Genomic DNA, 22243 nt, shown 5'->3' with positions numbered 1-22243 from the left:
ACGGACGTTTCGCCGACGGACGTTTCGCCGACGGACGTTTCGCCGACGGACGTTCCGCCGACGGACAGTTCGCCGAAACGGGATTCGCGCGCTTGTCCCGCCCCCGGATCATGTGATCGTGTTTTTCAACCTCGATACAAAAAACAACACAATGAGAAACATCCCCACTTTTATTTGTTTAATAAAATAAATTCAACACTTAAATTTTTTTGGCGAAACGTCCATTTGGCGAAATGTCCATTTGGCGAACTGTCCGTTCGGCGAAACGTCCGTTCGGCGAAACGTCCGTTCGGCGAAACGTCCATCCGGCGAACTGTCCGTTCGGCAAAACGTCCATCCGGCAAACTGTCCGTCGGCGAAACGTCCGTCGGCGAAACGACCGTCGGCGAAACGTCCGTCAGCGAAACGTCCGTCGGCGAACCGTCTTTCGGCGAATCGTCCGAGTACCATGCGGCTCGACGTTTGAGGGAACGGAGACCGAGTCCGGGAAGCGCGGGCCTCATTTCAAAACCAAAATCTTGGGTTTTTTGGGGGGGAACAAATGGCAAAACACTGTGTTTACATTTCCGGAACACCTGCATGCACGCACCCTCGTCATGCACGTTAATTGTTGACATAACACACCTGGAATGTACAGTACTCATTAACGTCCCATTCCGTGTTCCATATCGCTAATGTACGCCATATTTAATAGAATTTGACTGTATTCTCTCGCATATAAGCCGCATTTGTAACTAAAAAAAGATATGCGAGAAAATACGGTAGTTTTTTTTAAAAAGGTTTTTGGGGCACTTTGATGACGGGCGATTTACCGTATTTGACGGACTATAAGTCGCACTGGAGTATAAGTGGCATTTTTGAGGGGTAGTTTTTATTTTTTTCAGAAAACTTAGTTTAAAAATAGTGAAATATGGTACAACAGACACAATTATACACATTTCACGCATATTTGTGTAACATTTTTGAGGTTTTTTTTATAACTAAAAACAACTAACCTGGGAGTCACAGTAAAAATAAAATTTAAAACGTAGATAAATAGTAAATAGATGCTCAAAATATAAGTCACTCTGGAGTATAAATTGCATTTTTTGGGTGGGCAGTTTTTATTTTTTTCAGAAAACAAGAATATACGCCAAAAAAAAGTAAAATAAGGAACAACACACAAAAATCGGCACATTATTGAAACATTTTTAACAGTTTTTGGGATAACTAGAGGCTAAAAAAACACAAAATAGGAATAGTGTGGGGGAAAAAGTACACCTGAGTATAAGACGATGGCCCAGCCAAATTATGAAGTAAAAAGTGTGATTTATAACCCAGAAATTATGATAATTTATTGACGTCGAATATATTCCAACACACCTGAATTAAATAATCCCCTCATCAGCAAGCCTGATAACGAGCGATTATTTGATTCTGGTGTGTTAGAGTATACCCACATGGAAACCAGACTATAATAACGAGGACCTCCTCTAAAATATCCTCCCCCAAGCCAAAACATTCTTAATCCTCTTCCACCATTTTAGTGCAAACGCCGCCATTTTGGGGCAAACAAAGGCGAAAAAAATCCAATTCCCTCCAGGCACGAATGCGGCGACCAATCCATCTTGCTAAATCCCTCTCATCAAAGTCGCATGGGGCCCTCGATGATGTCCTGCCGTCCTTCCGCGTCCACGTCGAACCGCGCGTGCTAGCTACAATAACGCGACAGTTAGCCCGTCCGCCCGTCGGCCATCTTTGTTTTCATCCTTTGCAATAACACGGCTTCGTAACGAGGAAATAGCTTTCTCAATCAACCAGCATTTTTTGGGGGGGACACGTGGACAACGTTGATGTCAATGAGGCGGCCATTTTCCCTTTAAACATTCCAAATGGCTGCCCCCCGGCAGACACTGGAAATGGAACACAACAAACGGAACTCCCGGATTTTCCGTCAAGGCCACGGAACGACATTCTACGCCAATAACACTTATATTAATAATAATAATTACACTAATAATATAAAGGACTATTCTGGTTTGTCCTTTTTTTTTAGTTGTCTCCACGTCCCGTTCTTCCTTGACTTTGTCCCACAATAAATCCACCTGGACTTGGACACGAAGCCAGAGGGAAGTTTTTTCCCCCCATTTTTTTTTCATCGCTGGCGACCAATCAAAAAAAAGGCTTTGGATCAAGTTACTCTTAATTAGTCTTTTGCACCAGCAGCATGGGCAAGCCAAGTTATGCATGTTTAATCATGTTATGACACATTTTCTAACAAAAAAAATGCAAATACTGCTATTTTCTCGCATATAAGCCGTATTTGTAACAAAAAAAAAATGACTGAATCAAAGGTACGGCTTATATGCGCACAAGACTTGCTATACTCTTTTTCACCAGTAGATGTCGGCAAAGTAACATTTACTATTTGTTGGTTATTTTCTGTTTTGCAGTATGAAAACAACCATTACTGGATGAATTACTAACTTCCTTATGATATTTACCCGAATTATGTGCTTTTGATTCATACAGTATCTCAGAAATGCCACGTGCGATGATTTTTATTAAGATTTTCCCTTCAAGGTAACATATTTGTACTCCCTATTAAAACCATGAACACGGAGGTGAAAACTGTGAATCGGGGGGGGCTTATACGCGAGAGAATGTAAAATCCAACGATTTTAAGGCAATTTTAAGGGTGCGTTTATATGCAAGTAAATACGGTAATCCTAGAGATTACCCGAATTTAGAGTGGTGCCTTGACCAACTGGTGAGAAGGGAAATTGTAACTTCCACTTGACTGTCAAAATAATACCCAAATTTGTAAAAAAAAATTGTGTCCCCGTTTGGATTAATGGTAAAGATTAGCATCGTGTAGCGATGCTATAGTGCTTCACTTAAATATTTTCATCCCAAAACAGTCAACCAACATAATACAAACATCCCCAATGTGTTCTTTATCCTCTGCAAAGAACACTCATTGTATTAAAGTCATGTTTAATACAATATTTGCCCCTCCCAGTCAAAATTGGACATCTAGCGCCATCAATGGCACTAAAAGATGAGCATACAAAGCAAGTTTAAGTGATATGTACCTCTGTAGTTGTCAATGGCAGACCAGGAGTTAATTTTGCGACACTTCCTGGTCATTTTTGGGTGCTTACAGATCACTTCCTGTAAGTTTTGGGTCATTTCCTATTGATTTCCGGGATATTTGGCCGATTTCTGGTGATTTTTTTCGGCTATTTCCAGCTTGCTTGTTGGTTTAGGGGAATTTCCACCTTCCTATTAAATTATTGGCTGCCATTGAAGGTGTTGAAGTGACAAAATTCTAATTTTACAGCACACATGTTAAAAGAATAAACAAATAAAAGCATTTAATTCTCTTTGAATGAGCCACAAAGTCAAGCAGAACACCCCCGCGGGCTGGATTGAACCATTTCCGGCACGCAAACCGTATGTTTAACGAGCCAAATTCAGATTCAACTGTTTAAAAAAAATCAACCCATATTTATTCGTTGTTTTACGCCAAATAGGAATAGATATGTATTATATACTTGTATCTCAAGGCACCACTCTCAAAGCTTAATTCATATGAACTCCATCTGAATCAAAAAGAGGGATTTGCTACCCTCTTGCGGCATTTATAGGCAATCATATCTTTTTAGAGGGGATATTCTGCTAGGCAAATTCTGTTAGGTATTTCATCATTCAAAACAATGGATTCTGGAGACCCAAAATGGCGGACCTGTAACCATGACGACTGGTCAATTCACCCGGACACTGCTGAGGTGAGCCTCTGTTGCCATGGAGACCAGTTTGTGTGTTGACGCCAAGGTGATTTTAGGTTGATGACCAATCACACACACACACACACACACACACACACACACACACACACACACACACACACACACACACCACACACCGGAAAATCCATCATTTTAATGCGTTAATATCAGTAATGGTTGCCAGATTCGGTGGTGTGTGTGCGCATGCGTTGAAGTGTGTGTGTTGAACATGACGTGTGTGTGTGTCATGTGTGTGTGTATGTGTGTGTGTATGTGTGTGTGTATGTGTGTGTGTCATGTGTGTGCGTCTATGTGTGTGTGTGTGTGATCGTAAATTTAAATCTTAAATCATAATTCTCTCAACTAAATCATTAAATATTTAGCTAATTACAACAACCAGTGACCGGAAGCGACAAAATAAAAGCCGGGGGTAGCTCTTTTATTTTGTTACTTCCGGTCACTAGTCGTTTGAATTAGCCTAGAACTTGTAAACTCCACAGAGTGAAAGAGTCATTAAAAATGTTTGATTACTCTGTGTCGTTCCAATTCGGTCAAAATCACCAACTAATGTTTAATTTGAAAATACACTTTTATTGCTTTTTATTTAATGCCAACGAGAACTGTTAAAATACTAAAAAAATGTCAGGATTTGAAATTGCATGCAGCTGTCCAACTTGTAATCAGATCAAATCACTTCCACCTGCCCATTTTAGGAAAGGTATCAAGAGGGCTAGAGGCTCTAACAAAAACGTATTTCGACAAGGAATTAAAAAACAACACTATTCTCATATATATACATATATGTTTATATTTATATAATTAGAGAGACAACATGAGCATGTAAATAAACGAATACAACTCGCTTTTTGATGTCCGTCCATTCACAAGCTGGACTGCTAACTACGCTAGCGGGCTAACAATAACAAAAACAACATAGTTGTCGTAACTATTATGAAAGGCTTCACTTCGGCGGACTAAGGTGAGTAATTATCTCCTCTTAAATACTCTTAACTCGTTGAATTTGTGACATAAATACAAATAATGTGGTTTATAACAAACTAGATTAAACGCTAGATTCTCGGTGGGTTGGAGAAAACGCTCACATGTGCTAAAACGTCTGCATCTAAGAACTTTATTACAAAGTAAGCCATTTATAAATCGGATATGAAGTAAAAAAAATATATATGTAGATACGAAAAAGTACTACAAATTATGTTTATCAAAACGGCACTGATCCAAAATGGCCGACAAGTGACGGTGTCCATTGACTCCTATTGCGCCTCGGACATCTAACTTATATAAAATATGTCAATAGCTGTGAAGGCATACGAGCAATCTATCAATCATTAATGTAAAACACATTAATCAAGACCAAATCTAAAATATGAAACTAAATAGTTTTAATTAATATTTGGCAATTAGGTACACAATGTCATGTTTAGAGCAGGCTATGTTGTCCTAGTTTTTGACGAATCAGAATATACCAATATTATTATTTTCTTCTTAAAATCATCGCCTGTCATTATTTTTACTAAAATGTTTTTGTCTAAATCATCTGCTCATAAAAATGCCTTCAGCTCAGTTAAACAGATTGGGACATTCTACTGTTTTGATTAATATTGTAAATATATGTAGATAATTGTTTTTTTTTGTATTTCCTGAAAAATCTGAAAATAATGTCTTAAGCAATTATTTTAAGAGTGGTATGATATGTATTATGAATATTTTTTTCTTGAACCACTAAATGCTCCCCTTATTAATGATTGCAATTCCCCTTATTAAAAAATTAAAAATACATACAAATGGATGTACAGTGTAAAATGTACTACAAAGTGGATGGCTTTCAGCCCTGGATGAACGGGCTTTTGCCGCCATCTGGGGATTTTTGGCTATTATATTAATTTTAAGACATTAATAATTCATTTTCTTATAATTTTCTCTCATTTTGTGTGTTTCTCACATCTTTCATACAAAATTGGGACACTGACCAATTTTAAAGGGTTTAGTTGGCAGTTGTGTGAGGACCATGGAACAAATTGGAGAATTTACATATAAAGTGCACCTCTAGTTACGAAATTTTCAAGTTACAAAAAAAGTTCTGGAACCAATTAATTTCGTAAGTAGAGGTACCACATTACTCTTGTAGAATTATGCTATGCAGCATTACTCTTGTAGCATTATGCTATGCAGCATTACTCTTGTAGCATTATGCTATGCAGCATTACTCTTGTTGCATTATGCTATATGCTATGTAGCATTACTCTTGTTACATTATGCTATATAGAATTATGCCATGTAGCATTACTCTTGTTACATTATGCTATATAGCATTATGCTATGTAGCATTACTCTTGTTACATTATGCTATATAGCATTATGCTATGTAGCATTACTCTTGTTACATTGTGCTATATAGCATTATGCCATGTAGCATTACTCTTGTTACATTATGCTATATAGCATTATGCCATGTAGCATTACTCTTGTTACATTATGCTATATAGCATTATGCCATGTAGCATAACTCTTGTTACATTATGCTATATAGCATTATGCCATGTAGCATTACTCTTGTTACATTATGCTATGTAGCATTACTCTTGTTACATTATGCCATGTAGCATTACTCTTGTTACATTATGCTATATAGCATTATGCCATGTAGCATTACTCTTGTTACATTATGCTATGTAGCATTACTCTTGTTACATTATGCTACATAGCATTATGCTATGTAGCATTACTCTTGTAGCATTATGCTATGAAGCATTACTCTTGTAGCATTATGCTATGAAGCATTACTCTTGTTACATTATGCTGTGTAGCATTATGCCATGTAGCATTACTCTTGTTACGTTATGCTATATAGCATTATGCTATGTAGCATTACTCTTGTAGCATTATGCTATGAATCATTACTCTTGTAGCATTATGCTATGAAGCATTACTCTTGTTACATTATGCTATGTAGCATTACTCTTGTTACATTATGATATATAGCATTATGCTATGTAGCATTACTCTTGTAGCATTATGCTATATAGCATTACTCTCGTAGTATTATGGTATGTAGCATTAATCTTGTAGCATTATGGTATGTAGCATTAATATTATAGCATTATGGTATGTAGCATTAATCTTGTAGCATTATGGTATGTAGCATTACTCTTGTTTTCCCAGCGAGGAAAGCAAATGAATGTTGTGCAACTGTTGAAAGCTTTTTCCCCTCTTTTTGCTACACATATGTGATAATTGTACGATACAAGAACGAGAAGGACGTTAGGCTTTTTCCACACAAAGCGCTTGTGTGGGCCGCTGCGCTGAATTGGAAGCAGTGCTCATCTTTTATCTCGCTCTCATTGAGCGGCCCTCCACCAACTCAGTGTCAGCTTGTGCTATGAGACACAAAAACATCTCCCAGTGGGCTGTTCTTTTTGGTTGGACGCTATCAAACCGCTGACAAATTGCCACGTGTGTCTCCCGAGTGGCAAAAAAAGACAAATCAAATATAAAATGTTTTCTTTTGGGTCTTTTTGGAGGGAGTTTTTAGGTGATTGTGTTTTGATAGCGGAGAGTCGAGTACAACTATGTGGATGTCAAAGACAGTTTATAGGCAGGGGCGGAAATTAGGGGGGGTGCTGGGGGTGTGGCCCCTTTCCGTCTACTCTAAATGGTTGACATTTTATTTTCTAAAAGCTGTAATATTAGACTGGGAATATATTTTAATAACCAATAATTGCTTTTTTAATCCATTTTTTTGTTCTTTTGTGTTTTTAGTTCAAAAAGCATTTTGAAAATTTGAAATAAATATATCCTGCGTTTTCCTTTTTAAAATCAATAGTTGTGTATTTTAATCAATTTTTGTTCTCATTTTTTATTAGTTCAAAACACATTTTGTGTAATTTAAAAATACATTTCCTGCGTTTTCCTTTTTAAAACCCATAATTGCAATTTTTTGAATCCAATGAATTGTATTTTTTTAGTTCCTGCGTTTTGCCTTTTTTAAATCAATAATTGTATATTTTAATCCATTTTTGGTTCTAATTTTTTATCAGTTCAAAACACTTTGTAAAATTTAAAAATACATTTCCTGCGTTTTTCCTTTTTTAAATGAATAGTTGCAATTTTTAAATCCTAAATTGTATTTTTTTCCGTTTGGGTTGTTTTTACTTCAAAATAAAAAAAAATTAAAATCTGAAAATAGATGTAAAAATATTTTCTGTTTTCCACTTTAATATTGTACATAATTTCAAAAAATATCTTGTTTCTTTTTTAAATGAAAAATTATTAAAGACGGTTTCCTTTATTAAACTGATCTGTAAACAGTTCTTTTAATCCAATTAAAAAAAAAAAATCTAAATATTATATCTGAAATGGTCTGGCCCATTACTACCGTATTGAACCGAATATAAGACAGTGTTTTTTTGCATCGCAATAAGACTAAAAACGTGTCGGTCTTCTTAAATTCAGAGTCTAGACCAGAGGTCTCCAAACTAGTCCAGAAAGGGCCAGTGGATGCGAGTTTTCTTTCCAACCTATAAGAGGAAACCTTTCCACCTATCAGTAGATTGCAGTCAGGTGCTTATTGTTTTAGCAGAAACCTCATTGGTTAAACTGTTTATGTTGGATCAGTTGGAACGAAAACCTGCACCCGCAGCGGCCCTCGAGGACCGGTTTGCCCACCCCTGGTCTACACATTATACCCATTCACAACGCTAGATGGCGCCAGATATCTTGAAGACTTTGATGGTTAATGCAGTTAGCATGCAATTTGTTGTTTTATCATAGTAGATTGGTTCATTTAAATTTGAAAAACCAAAAGCCATTAATGTCAAAATGTAACTGCAATTTAGTTTATATATTTAAATGGTCAGATATTCAGATTTGATTGACAGTTTTTGCGGCAAAATAATGTTATAATCATTTGTTTCATATGTACTGTCATTATTTTCTGTATAAAAATGTAATTTGCTGTTCCAAAAGTCACATTTGAGTCTTGAAAAAGAGGTGGTCGTCTTATATTCGGGTTAATTCGGTATAATTAAAAGCCAAAGCAAAGCCTATCAAAACAATTCCCGCATTCGGTCATCATTTCCCACAGTTTTATGTTACTCGCTCTGACAATGTTTACAATTTGACTGTGTAGTGAGGGGGATCTGATGCACCTGGTTGTCAACTGACTGTTCCAGAAAAGTTCCCTCAAAAGTTCCTTCAAATGTTGCAAGAGCTCCGATTTCTAGATTTAATCCAGCGGTGGAAGGAAGCCAACGCAGTGTCCAGTAAGGTCGGGAAACTCCTCTTTTATCCGTCGAGCCGCGCAGGACGGAATAACCACTTGTAGTTCGACGGCGAGCAATCCCCAGCACCAGCTGACAAAACTGCGATAGGCCACGAATGTGAAACCACTGTAATACGAGGGAGAAAAATTCCAGATCAATAGGATCACAAATATGCGTCAATTTGATATCCACGGCCGGCGTACGTACGTATGTGTTTTTGTCGGGACTGGTCCGCAGCAGGATTTGTAGATATTACTGATATTTTGCAAAACGTAGTGGTTTAGACAGTTTGCTTGAAATCCAGGATGCTTCGTTATGCACGTTAATTCTTCGGGCACCTGTTGCATTCTTCTCAAAACCTTTGAGGGGAGGAAATATATGTCAATGTATGTGTATACGTGTGTGTACGTGTCTACGTGTGTGTACACGTATGTGTCTACGTGTGTGTACGGGTGTGTGTACGTACGTGTGTGTGCGTGTGTACGTGTGCGTGTGTACGTGTGTGTGCGTACGTGTGTGTGCGTACATGTGTGTGCGCTTACGTGTGTGTGCGCTTACGTGTGTGTGCGCGTACGTGTGTGTGCGCGTACGTGTGTGTGTGTGCGCGTACGTGTGTGTGTGCGTGTGCGTACGTGTGCGTACGTGTGTGTGCGTACGTATGTGTACGTGTATACATATACATATATATTTTTTTCATCAAAAAGCTTATTTATCTATTTATTTTTTGATCTATCTATATATTTATGTATCTATCTAGCTATTTATCTATCTATCTATTTATCTATTTTTTTATCTATATATTGATGTATCTATCTAGCTATTTATCTATCTATCGATTTATTTATCTATCTATATATTTATCTATTTTTTATATCTATATAGTGATGTATCTAGCTATTTATTTATCTATCGATTTTTTTATTCATCTATCTATATATTTATGTATCTATGTATTTATTTATATATTTATTTATGAACTTACTTATTACCTATTTATTTATGTCTAAAATGTCTTTTCCTGTGTCTGTATTCTCACCCTCTTGCTACTGTGACAGTGAAATTGCCCGAATACGGGATGAATAAAATTATCTAATCAATCTTTTAAAAAAGGGGGGGCGTATTTTACGGACTATAAGTCGCCTTTTCCAGAGTCGGTTGGGCCTACGACTTCAACCCAAGTGCGATTTGTATATCTTATTTTTTTAACTCTGACCATCAACAGCTTGTTATGCTGTTTTTTAGGCTAAAAACTAAAATGTCACGTGTTTATTTTTAATGTTGTTGCCTATTTTCCTATTATGTTAATGTATAATATTGCATAACTTATACATCAGTGCAATTTACCGTATTTTCTTGCATATTGACCGTCTCCGCGTATAAGCCGTACCCTTAAAATTGCCTTAAAATCGTTGAAATTTACGATTTCGACGAGTATTTCACATAGTGTTTGATATATTAACAAGATTTACCATAGGAATATCCTGGCAGCAAACATTTTCAACTTCATTGGGCATTTGATGGCAAGAACCACAGCGACACCTGAGAGGAACACAAAGAAATTAGCTTAGCTAGCTGCATAGAGTCAATGAATAGAAACTGCAGTTTATTTTATTTTTTTGATATAACATAACATACCAATCAGACGTGTCCTCCAATAGTCTCTGTACACCATCCTGTTCCGGTTCTGGTGATAAGTCACTTGCTGGGTCTGACACAGAACATCAACATATAGGTTAAAAGTGATCAACTAAGTATATTACAGAATTTTGGACAGGTAAAGTTTATTAAAAAGGTACTACAGTTCCCCCCAAAACAGCTTTGTTTTGTTTTAGGGGTATTCATTGTCATTACAGTAATACCTCGACATACGAGTGCCCCGAAACATACGAGCAATTTGAGATAGGAGTAAATTTTGGAGCAAATATTTATCTTGAGATGCAGGACAAATTTTGATATACGAGCAGACAGTGGACGCGAGAGGCTGCTCATAAGAACATCATGGGCACGGTCTTTCTGGTCGCAACTCCCTCGTGTAATAATCTCTACAACCACTAGGCGGAGCGTTGGATTTTTTTCAGTTTTTTTTCCGTTAGTCAGTGCAGAATGGCGGAGGGGAGTATATACTACTTCTCGTTGGCAAGTGGTCGTGCGTTATCCTATTGTGAGGACATTTGTGAGCGTCATTTTCGGAATATTTTGAAGGGAAGACAAAAGCAAACAACCCTCGATAGGTTGCATCTGAAACTCAGGGAGGAGGCGGGGCAAATAGAGCCAACCTGGGAGAAGAAAGGTACCAAAATGTAAAGCAAAATTAGAATTTAGTTTAGTCTTAGGTTAGATTAAATTTATTTTTGAGTGTCTGCATTATAATCCAAGTTCATTTAAATTTGTTTGTTATGTTATGAGCGTGTTGCCGTGCAAAAAGTCTAATTTTAGTACTATTAAACACATTTTAATACTATTAAACCACTAGTTATTTGTGACTTTGTTAATAGATGGCGAATTAGAACTAATAAAAATGTTTTTTCCAATCCAATATTCTGTTTTTGGTGTTTTGTTCAGAGGGTTGGAACAAATTAATTTGTTTTTAATTCATTTCTATGGGAAACGTTCATTCGAGTTACAAGCAAATTGACATACGAGCTCAGTCCCGGAACGAATAAAGCTTGTATCTCGAGGTACCACTGTATTATATTAGATGCCGGTTTATGCTACGGGCAATGTGGGCGACCGCCTAGGGTGCAAACTGTTTAAGGGCGCACAAGCTTGATATGGAAAATGCGTCATACCAGAGTTTGATTTGGTGCAATATGTGTGATCCTCCTCAATCTGGATTGGCAGCACCCTCACAAAAGCGGGTTTCTTCTTCTTTGGTTTAGGCCGATGACTGGGGAGTGTTGGCACGGCGTCTGGCTTCAACCTCAACTTGCTGCCCGCTTTCTTGGCGGTCAATTGGTCCTCGTCAAAGTGCTCCTGAAGCCAAGTGTGTAAGATCAGTGTCCCTTCCATTCCACTTGACGTACATGACAAAGTTTTGTTCATTTTGAAACCATTACCATCCATTTTTTCAGGTGCTCTTGGTCCTTGGGGAAGCCAAACATACGGGAACCGTTCTTGAACCCGTTTTTGCATCCAAATGCTGCGCAGCGAGCCGCGGACTGCCCACCAAGCTATAAAACGGTGGGTAAAAATGTCGATAAAAATACAGAAATACCTTGAGATACAAGCTTAATGCGTTCCGGGTCTGAGCTTGTATGTGAATTTACTTGTACAGTCGTTCCTCTACTTACAAAATAAATTGGTTCCAGAACTTTTTTTGTAACTTGAAAATTTCGTAAGTAGAGGTGCACTTTATATGTAAATTCCTCACACAACTACCAACTAAACCCTTTAAATTTGGTCAAAGTGAGAATCAATGCATCCGCGACGATATTTTCAAATTAAAATAATGGATAAGGAAATGCATTTACCTTTTGGGGTAACTCAAATTCTCGCATGTTAACCCCCCAAAAACTTTTTTCAAAAAAAATAGTTATAAAACGAGAATGGGTTTTGTCATCTGAAAATGATTTGGGTTTTTCAAAATAAAGTAGACAGTCGTTGTTAATGACTGTAACTTGTAAAAATTATCGTAATAGTGAAATCTGTAAAATATCCAACTAGTATACGCATAAAAAGCTAATGTGACATTTCAAAATAAAAGTGCGATGAAAATGAGTCATTTTGACTATCAATCTGAAAAATTTGATCAAATTCAGACAGCATGTTAATCAGTTAAAAAAACCAGACTGTGAACTCTTTTACTTTGGAATTTGTTTCTGGTGGGAAATTTTGGCAGAACGCCTGGTCAAAGTGCCTCCGTCAAAATAAAAGCATTCAATACAAAATACAATTTGACATTATACTTCGAGACAGAGCAACAAAAAAAAGATTTACGAGGTAACCCAGACTTCCCCAAGATTATAATTTAAGTACTAATTAAATGCTTGTGGCATTTCAAAATAAAAGTAATTTGAAAATGATATAGTTTAGCTCTCATTTCTGAGAATTATAACGATCCTTAGCTCTGAGATTTGTTCGAAATATTTCTTTTTAATCAGGCAAAAGTCCACCCATATAAAGTACTTTTATTTTGAAATGCCAACTCATTTTAGATGACAAAACCCGCTCCTGTGAAAAATTATTTCTTTTGAAATGGAAAAGAAACATCATGCACATTCAAACAAAACAGGCCCCTGCGGCTGTAAAAAGTTAAAAGGCACCCCTGAAAAATGCCTGACCAAAAATAGAGCAGTTGTAATCGGAAAATCTTTTAATTTGAATAAAATGTAACTGTTTTGTACCTTAATGGGATTGAGGACCGTTTTAATTGCGCAATTGTCCTGGCAGCGATGACAGCATTTGACCTGAAATGTAAACAAACTATTTTTTTAGAATACATTTAATATTCTGAAAAGCTGTGTAAGTAATTACCCATTCGTTAATGTCATCAATCATTGTCGGCCAGTAGTAGCTAGCGATAGCTTTGTCGCGGGTGCTACGGACCCCAAAATGGTTCCCAGTACGAGAATTATGGTGGCACTCGATGAGGATATTCTGCTTTTCCATTGGCTGGATGACCAGGCGCATATATTGCTTGGACGGCCCAGTGTAGAAGAGTCTTTTGTCTGTTGGAGGACAATTTAAAGTACAGTACAGAGATTTTTATTCCATTTTAGGGCATTGGCTGCCATTGACTGTGATGGATGTCCAGTCAATTTTGGGTCAATAAATGAATGTCAATGGCAATGTTCCCTCTAAGCTGCGCACGTGCGCAATTGCGCACTACTCGCGTCTTCTTCGCGCAGCAGCAATCATATGGCGCGCAGTAAATAAAATCCCTTTTTTAACCCCCTTCCACATGATGGCGCCGTTTACGCGGCAGCCAGTGGCAGTAGCTCTGTCCACTCTTATGTTTTTCGTGTTTTACAGCCCTTCTATCAAGCAGTGAAATCAGGTGAGAACTGTCTAAATCTATTGTGTGTGTGGTTGTGTGCGTGCGTGCGTGTCTGTGTCTAGTATGTGTAATCGTTCGTCTTCAACCTACACAATGGACTATAAATGGAAATTTGCCCTCGGCTACAATCTTGCATATATATGTTCATTAACATGAATATAAATATGTTCATTAATATGTGCTATCCCTTATTAAATAAATCAAAGCAAAATCATGGAAAAATATTGCATATATGTACCGTATTTTCACGACTATAAGGTGCACATAAAAGTCTTAATTTTCTCAAAAATAAACAGGGCGCCTAATAATCCAATGCGCTTTATATATGGACCAATACTAAAATTGTTATCACGATCAAATAAAATGAATCAGTTGATAGGGTACACCGACTCTACTATTTTCCCGTAGACAAAGTACTGCGCAGTGACTGCTGGGATATGTAGTAGTTCTTTTGTCAATACACCCAATGGACTGTGGCCTGTATACATCGACATCAATACAGCTTGACAAATCATAGAAAGCACTGTTGGAAAAGTTATGCTAGCTACCAGCTAGCTACTATTTACGAATGGATTGTGGCCTGTATACATCGACATCAATACAGCTTGACAAAGCATGGAAAGCACCATTGGAAAAGTTATGCTAGCTACCAGCTAGCTACTATTGGCGAATGGATTGTGGCCGCCTGGACGAACGTATAAAACTCAGCGTTTTCGATGACTAATTTGGACAATTGTTCAATTCAGACACAGAAAATGAGGGCTTTGATGGATTTGTGGGTGATGACGTGATTACGTTGTAAAATGCTTAAATAAAGTACAACCGAACTCCATTTTGATTCCGTTGCCTTTTTAAAAACGTGTTTTTAGCGTGTGGGTGTAGCGTGCAAGAACTATATATCCCAGCAGTCTCTGCGCACCGGAAACCGGAAAAAGAGCCTGTGGCTGCTTCCGGTAGCCAGCGCTATTGCGGTTAGATATTCATATATAATATATAACATATATGCGTCTAAAAACGGTGCGTCCTTTGTGTGTTTAAAATACAGAAATAGCACTCGTTACTGACACTGCGGCTAAAAATACGATGCGCCATATAGTCGTGAAAATACGGTAAATGGAAACTTGACTATCTCAAGTGACACGTTCAGCAGAAAAGTCATTTGAACGAGAATGAGAAGTGAGAAGGACAGATGTGTCAAATAAGGTCAAATTTAAGTCGGAATTGTGCATATTCTAATGGCATTTATGAAGATGTTTTATTCATAGATATTTTTTTCATTCATTTTCTGAACCGCTTTATTCACTTTATCACTCGCGGGGGGTGCTGGAGCCTATCCCTGCTGACTTTGGGCCAGGGGTGGGGGACACCCTGTATCGGTGGCCAGCCAATCGCAGGTCACAAGGAGACGGACAGGTGTGCACACTCAGACCCATACCTAGGGGCAATTTTAGAGTGTCCAATCAGCCTACAATGCATCTTTTTGGGATGTGGGAGGAAAATAGAGTACTCAGAGAAAACCCACGCAGGCCTAGGGAGAATAGGCAAATTCAACACAAGTGGACCGACCTGGATTTGAACCCAGGAACCCAGAGCTGTGAGGCCGACGCGCGAACCACTCACCCGCCGGGCCGCCCATTCATAGATATTAATCTTTCTGCCCAGATAAACAAAAAAATAGAGGGAACATTGGTCAATGGCACAAAAACAACCAGTTCTACCAGTTTAAATGAATTGGACACTTTGGCAGTGGCAGGAAATGAGTTAAAACTAAACATTCTGTTATTTATTTTATTTAAAAAAAACAATTATTTTAAGGTTGTTATGAAAAATTTGAGGAATAACAGTAAAGTCACATTTGGAGAAGTGGTTTGACTTTAGTGGGTTCGATTCCCACACAAGTATTTTACTTTTTTTAAATTTTATTTTTACATTTTCTGCTTAGAAAAATTAAAAATATTAAAAAAAACGTTTATTTATTTGAATGTCTTTTTAAATATCTTACAAGGCTTTTTTAATTGGCCAAAAATAGTGACTTGCTCCTACCTAGATGCCCATACATTTTTTAATTTTCAGATTTATCATACAAACTGTCAGCATAAGGATTTTTAATTACCTTCAACAATGAAATTCCGCGACATTCGTCTAATTTTCCGACGCGAGGCTTGAGTAGGTGGAAGCTGTCTGTTCATCAGGTACATGAGAAGTTGCTGATGAATTTCCATATCCATCTTTTCCCATCAAAAGCCGGAAAAAGGATCTTGAAGATTCCAATTCGGTGCCACTCCAAATATTTACGAAACAAGTATTCACGAGCCGAGTCAAAGTTACCAGGATATTTCCCCAAAGAACCCGGACTAATCAAACTTCCACAACGATAATTAAAAATAAAATTGTTAAATTTATATGAAACAAAACAATGTTTACCTACATGCGCCCGTTTGTGTCGGACTACCAGATTGCGACCGATTACTACTGGGCATGCGCATTGTGATGTCACTTCCTCTTTTGAGATGACGGCTTTTAAATACGTAAAATTCGGGATTTATTTATCTGTTCAATTCATTTTAAAGGCAAGCTGTATGTGGGCCTCAAAGCTCTTTTTATTTAAAAAAGTATGATCAAAACGGAGATTAATTGGTTAGAAAAAAAAAAATAATAATTCTATTAGACAGAAATTACATTTACAGCTGTTCAAAAACCGGAAGTCCCGCCCCACTAACAGCTGCACTCTGAGCATGTGCAAATGTTTTTTATTTTTTTTATTAAAGCGCAAATGTTAAAACTAACAGTTAAAAAGAGCTCATAGATATCCATACTTAAATACTTTTAGTAGAGATATTGGTAAGAATATACTTTTTGTTCGTTTTTCTGTTGGTTTTCAACTGATAAGATAGCTTCTCGTGCTAGTTAGCATAAAATTAATGCTCGGCTTAAGTATAATTTGTCGTCTTTCCCCCTTTTTTCCAGATCTTAAAACGCAGTGTTTGGTAAGTACATTTAATTTTTAAAATTGTGAATATTTACAACTTCGCTGTAATTGACGGTGACGAGAATTTTGATTGAGAAGAGTCAATGAGTCAACAGGTTTTTTGGGGTTAATGAAATTTAAATTTATGAGCACATCTATTTATGCTCGGTTATAAGTTTTTCTTTCCATTTCTCACACAGACAAATAACGTGATTATGCTGGTAAGAGACTTTGTGACTGTATTCTTGTAACAAAATAAACATAACATTCTTACTTTGTTATTATTATTTTACAGAATCTCAATGCAGCTTGACAGCCTTATTGAAATAATAATACAAATTGATTACTTTTGCTGTCTCACAATGTTAAACTTTTTCCTGTAAAAAAATACCGTATTTTCTCGCATAAACGGCATATTTGTTGCTAAAAGAAAATATGACTAAATCAAGAGCATGGCTTATATGTGCACAAATTAGACTTGACATGCATGAAATGCCATAACAATGCGGCTGATATGGTAATTTATTTCAAAATAAAGATAAACAGATAAAACGCTTAACAAAAATTATTTCAAATTCAAGAAAAAAAACGTATCTTGCATAAAATGTGAAAAAACTCACCGTATTTACTCGCATATAAGCTGCCCCACGTACAAGCCGCACCCTTAAAAAAATAATGATAGTGTAATTCATTTTGTATTGAATGTTTTATTTACACGTATTTTTTAGGTTTTAAAAATCTATTTTTTATCAGAGGAAACATATCACATTCCTCAAAATTCTTTTATCAAATGTGATTGGCCAAAGGCTGAAAATATTTCTATTTTTACATATACAGTCATAACATGCCTCTAGATACGAAATTTTCAGGTTACAAAAGCTTTTTCTATGCAAATGAGTTTGTGTGAGGACTGTGGAACGAATGAGAGAATTTACATGTAAAGTACTCCTCTACTTACGAATTTTTCACGTTACGAAATTAGTTCTGGAACCAATTAATTTTGTAATTAGAGGTACAACTGTATAACTATGAAAGCTAAGCTTGTTTTTCTTAGGTCTAACATTATTTTGAAATATGTGGCTCACATCTAACCCAAAAAATAACTTATTTTCAAAAGAAGCATCATAAAGGTAATATAAAAAAACAACAACCTGGTTTTATTCATCTCGTTTGTCATACTTGATCTCTTAATGAAGTCTTGCCTGTCGTCGGTTTTATTTTGGGCTCGTCGCTAAGTGTTATTTCCAGTGGCGAGTGACTGTTGGTCCTTTTAATCTTGGCGGGGTAGGGAGGGGGGAGTTGATACCACCAACAAAATGGCTGCTGATGATAGCAAGCCACAGGAGAGGAAGTTTAAATGCTGTTTGAGTATATATTTGGAAACGGCTATTAATAGTCCTTCCATTGTGAGACCCGTCTGTCGTCATTACAAGGAATATTTTTAATAAATACAATGATGTCATTAACTAGCTCGGCGTCCAATCCAGATCCCAATTCGACGTCTAGCCCCGTCAATGGTAGACGTTGCGTTCGGGATCATCGCGATTTGAACCGGAGTTGCTTTTATGTTGATGAGAAGCAGTTTGGGAGGGGCTCGGTTAAAAATGGAAGCCCCCCCCCCCACTCTTTCTCCACTGTATCAAAGCTTCCCACTGGAGTCGGGGGAGACAGAGTGGGATGGAGGAGACGTCCCAGCTGTGTTTGACAGGTCTCAGGGCTGAGCTGTGTGGTCTGATGCTTAGCGGTGGGAGGGGTGTGGGGGGAGACATGGGGGAGGGATGGGGGAGTCGCAAGCCCACCCGCTCAACCTCCCCCAAGCACATTTAGACAGCAAAGCTTGACAAGATCCAGCCTGCACATCTCAATGTACACCAATGCTAACCTTTGACCTTGGACGTCTGATGCTGTCAATGGCAAACAATGCAACATTCGATTAGCGCTAGCTAACTGGTTTGGACACGTATTGCAGTCAATGGCAGCTAGGAGTTGGAAAGTTTTTTTTTTTAAACCTTATGACTACTTTAAAAATAGTTTTTTAAAAATTGTGACTACTAGTAATATTTTTTTAATTGTATGAACATGTTTATTAATAAATAAAATGACAAACTAATAAGAACAAAATTAACACAAAAATGCTTTTATTGTTATTTAAATTATTTTTTTACATTGTTATTCATTTGCATCTTTTTATTCATATTTTTATTATATAAATATTTATATTTATTAACGCCCTAAATATTTTTCTTAATTTAATCATTGCCAGCTGTTGATCGTTAGCGACGATGAAAAATCATATTTTAGTGCTAATATGTTTAATGGCACTACGGTTCTATGTACATCTAATTTTCAATTCAGGCATAGTTTATACATACGTAAATAAATTTGATTTTCTTAATTATAACCCTAACCCACATACAGCTTTGTTTAATTAAGGAAGTCATTCAAACCTGTTAAAACTGGTAAAATAGTCCCTGACTTCCTGTAGTAGATAGCATAGTTATTTAGTTTATGTTAGCTATTTTTTTCACTTATCCCCGCCACTGAGTTAATTTGTTTTATTTTTTATTTTATTTATGTATTTGTTTTGTTTTTGTAGGGGGGTTGTAATAATGAGAGTATGATCCGAAGCCCCTCCCGGTATTCCCGCATAGCCACGCCCACTCTTCCCCTCTCCTCGCAGGCTCCGAAGTGAGGAGAGAAGTTCGCCCGAGGCACGACGACGGCACCTCGCTTTACTCCGCTCCGCTCCACGGTCGCCTAAAAACGGGAAGTTTGGAAGGAATAACACCCGAGGACCCGTGACAACTTCTGGGCTTGCTTTTCTTTTAGTGGACGGTCACCATGAACAAAAGCGAGAAGGAAACCGAGCCCAGTGAATTTAGCAGCGGCCACGAGGAAGAAGTAAGTAGCGGGTGGGAGGGCGTGCACACCTGCTTTCATTACTTGACCGCTAGCATAATTTCTACACTTGGAAAAGTTCGTTAACAATACGTTTTATTTCGCTAATAACATTAAAAGGTGTTCGAATTTGATTTCGTTTGTTTATAAATGTCGCGTGGTTAAAATAAAATAATAGATAAAAAAAGAAACACTTAATTTTTCAAAAAAGTCTGTTCACTATGTTATACTGCATTGTTATGATTACCATACTGTTGCTAACTTAACTCGTTTCTATTCACAGTACCGACACTAAGAATTATTTTTTTTCCAATTATTATTAAGGCTATTAGTAAGGCTTTGACGGCGTTATAGGTCCAATCTATTTGAAGTGGGAGGGATGGCACTGAGGGAGTGAACGTTCATTTGCTGCCACTCCTACGTCAACTAGTGCTAAATTTGTTTTAATTCATAATTAAAATACATTTTTTCAATGATTTGTGATGAAAAAAAATCATTTCACAGAACTGGCAATGGAAGAATAATAAAATGTCGCATTCCGTTTCCAGTTCATCTGGACGCACGGCCACCATTTTGTCCACTAACGAAATTAGCATTAAAAAAATACTCCAGCAATAATTCTGTGTTTTGACCTTGGATTTAATATTAAACCAAATCTTGAAGGAAATAAAATGTTACTGTATTATCCGGACTATAATTCGCGTTTTTTTAACTAGTTGTTATGCTAATGTTTGTCAGATATAGCCCCCCACTTTGCGCACACAGTAACAACCGGCGGAAGGCAAAGTTTAACAAGGCGTCAAGGTATGACTCTCACGTGATCCCCGCCGGGCTCACGAGCCAAACATGGCGTTTTCGCAGGCGAGCTCCTCGTCTAATCTAAAGGGCGACGTTTGATAAGTCAGCTATCAGGTGCCGCGGACGCTTTCCCGTCGCTAAGCACTTGAATGGTCTCCATTTAGGCGGGTGACGAGGCCTTGTATGGAAAAGGACAAGTTGCGGTATTTTTATTTAGCGGTAACGAAAAACTAACATTATACGCTAATGTAACAGTAAAATAGGGAATAACAGACAATAGGTACCTGTTAATGTAACATTAACAGCTTTTTTGGACAACTACAGTATAATAAATGCAACATAATGGTCAGAAAAAATAAATAAATACATATATAAGACGCAGGACTAGCCAAATGACGAAAAAACGGGTGACTTATAGTCTGGAAAATATGGTAATTGTTTTTTTTACTCCCCAGAAACACAAAAGACAAACAACTAGAAAAACAACTACTTTACAGATTTAGTTTTTAGGTGTTTGTCACACACCAGGTGTCCAATCCATTTAGACCAGAAGTGATTGGCAGCCATTGAATTTGTCATGTTTGTTTAAATTGTGATTTAATGTCGTCCGATTAAAAATACTTTAAAATTCAGATCGGATGCAATATTTTCATGCCCAAAGTCAGCTGGGATAGGCTCCAGCACCCCCTGCAACCCTAATGAGTTATGACGTGAGATGAGATTTAAATATATTATTTCAACAAATCTACCGTAAATATTAGTAGAAGAAGCCGTGGAGACTTTCAGCTGATTAAAACATGGCTCCGCCCATTTCTACTTTCAACTTCAGTTATTTGATGTATTTTTCCCATTTTTCGGGAGTTTTGACGCAGTTTCGCCCGATTGGACGACTGCATACCGACGTTAACCACTTCTCTGGTTCTTTTAATCCGAATAAACCGGTCCCCGTAAATCACCCTGCGTGGAAGCGGACCGCCACTGACCGACGAGACCCCGAAGATCGAAGTGACTGGAGCGAATGTGGCTGGTCTCTTTAGGGGTGCTCTCATTGGGCGGCGTGACCTTTTTGCGAGGTGGGGGGGAACGCAGGGGATATCACCGGGCAGCACGTAGCACGCCGTCCTGCTATACACGAAAAGGGCAAACTGATATATTAACTCTGTGTGACATGAAACCTTACACACACAAAAAAAATCGGTATCCGGCTAATGAAGACAATCGAAAAAGATCACTGCAGTTTCGTACCCCCCACCCCCAGAGCTCTCCCGTCTGATAGGTTGGAGTTTATTTATACAAGCGGCGGGGGAATTGTCATCTTATCTCAGCCATTTGTCAGCTGCGCGACAAGAGCTATTTGAAAGGACAACAACGAGGCTTAGCGTCACTAGCGGCCGGCTAATAAGTCTGAGATGGTGGTCAAACACTACTTAAGACCCCCCTACCCCTATAATTAGCGCATATGTAGCAAAAAAGATGGCAGATGTCAGACATTAGCGCCGTTTTTCCCAAAGCGCTAGCCGGTTAGCTTGCGTTT

At 37.6% G+C, this 22243-nt stretch overlaps 2 protein-coding genes across 5 annotated transcripts in view; one reads left to right on the top strand and one right to left on the bottom strand.

Moving 5' to 3' along the window:
* Positions 1-8772: 8772 nt before the first annotated feature.
* On the bottom strand, positions 8773-16523 carry LOC144065736 (uncharacterized). Its single transcript, XM_077588780.1, has 10 exons — positions 16474-16523; positions 16159-16273; positions 13523-13716; positions 13393-13455; positions 12106-12219; positions 11839-12022; positions 10685-10757; positions 10519-10588; positions 9257-9408; positions 8773-9175 (listed from the first exon to the last, which is right to left on the bottom strand). The coding sequence occupies exons 2-10, from the start codon at positions 16271-16273 to the stop codon at positions 9013-9015; spliced, it is 1128 nt and encodes a 375-aa protein (XP_077444906.1). The 5' UTR covers positions 16474-16523; the 3' UTR covers positions 8773-9012.
* Positions 16524-16794: 271 nt separating this feature from the next.
* Positions 16795-22243, top strand: part of LOC144065737 (RNA-binding protein with multiple splicing-like) — a 28374-nt gene continuing 22925 nt past the window's right edge. For all 4 annotated transcript variants that reach the window (XR_013297285.1, XR_013297284.1, XM_077588782.1 and 1 more), the window contains exons 1-3: positions 16795-16886; positions 17013-17032; positions 19694-19914. Coding sequence is in view for 2 of the 4 variants with exons in the window: in XM_077588782.1 (XP_077444908.1) it covers positions 19855-19914 (60 nt within the window). In the remaining 2 variants the exon portion in view is untranslated. The remainder of the gene's footprint in view (positions 16887-17012; positions 17033-19693; positions 19915-22243) is intronic.

Source organism: Stigmatopora argus, chromosome 20 (assembly GCF_051989625.1).
Source record: "Stigmatopora argus isolate UIUO_Sarg chromosome 20, RoL_Sarg_1.0, whole genome shotgun sequence".
Classification (NCBI taxonomy): Eukaryota; Metazoa; Chordata; class Actinopteri; order Syngnathiformes; family Syngnathidae; genus Stigmatopora; species Stigmatopora argus.
This window is presented reverse-complemented; position numbering and strand designations above follow the sequence as displayed.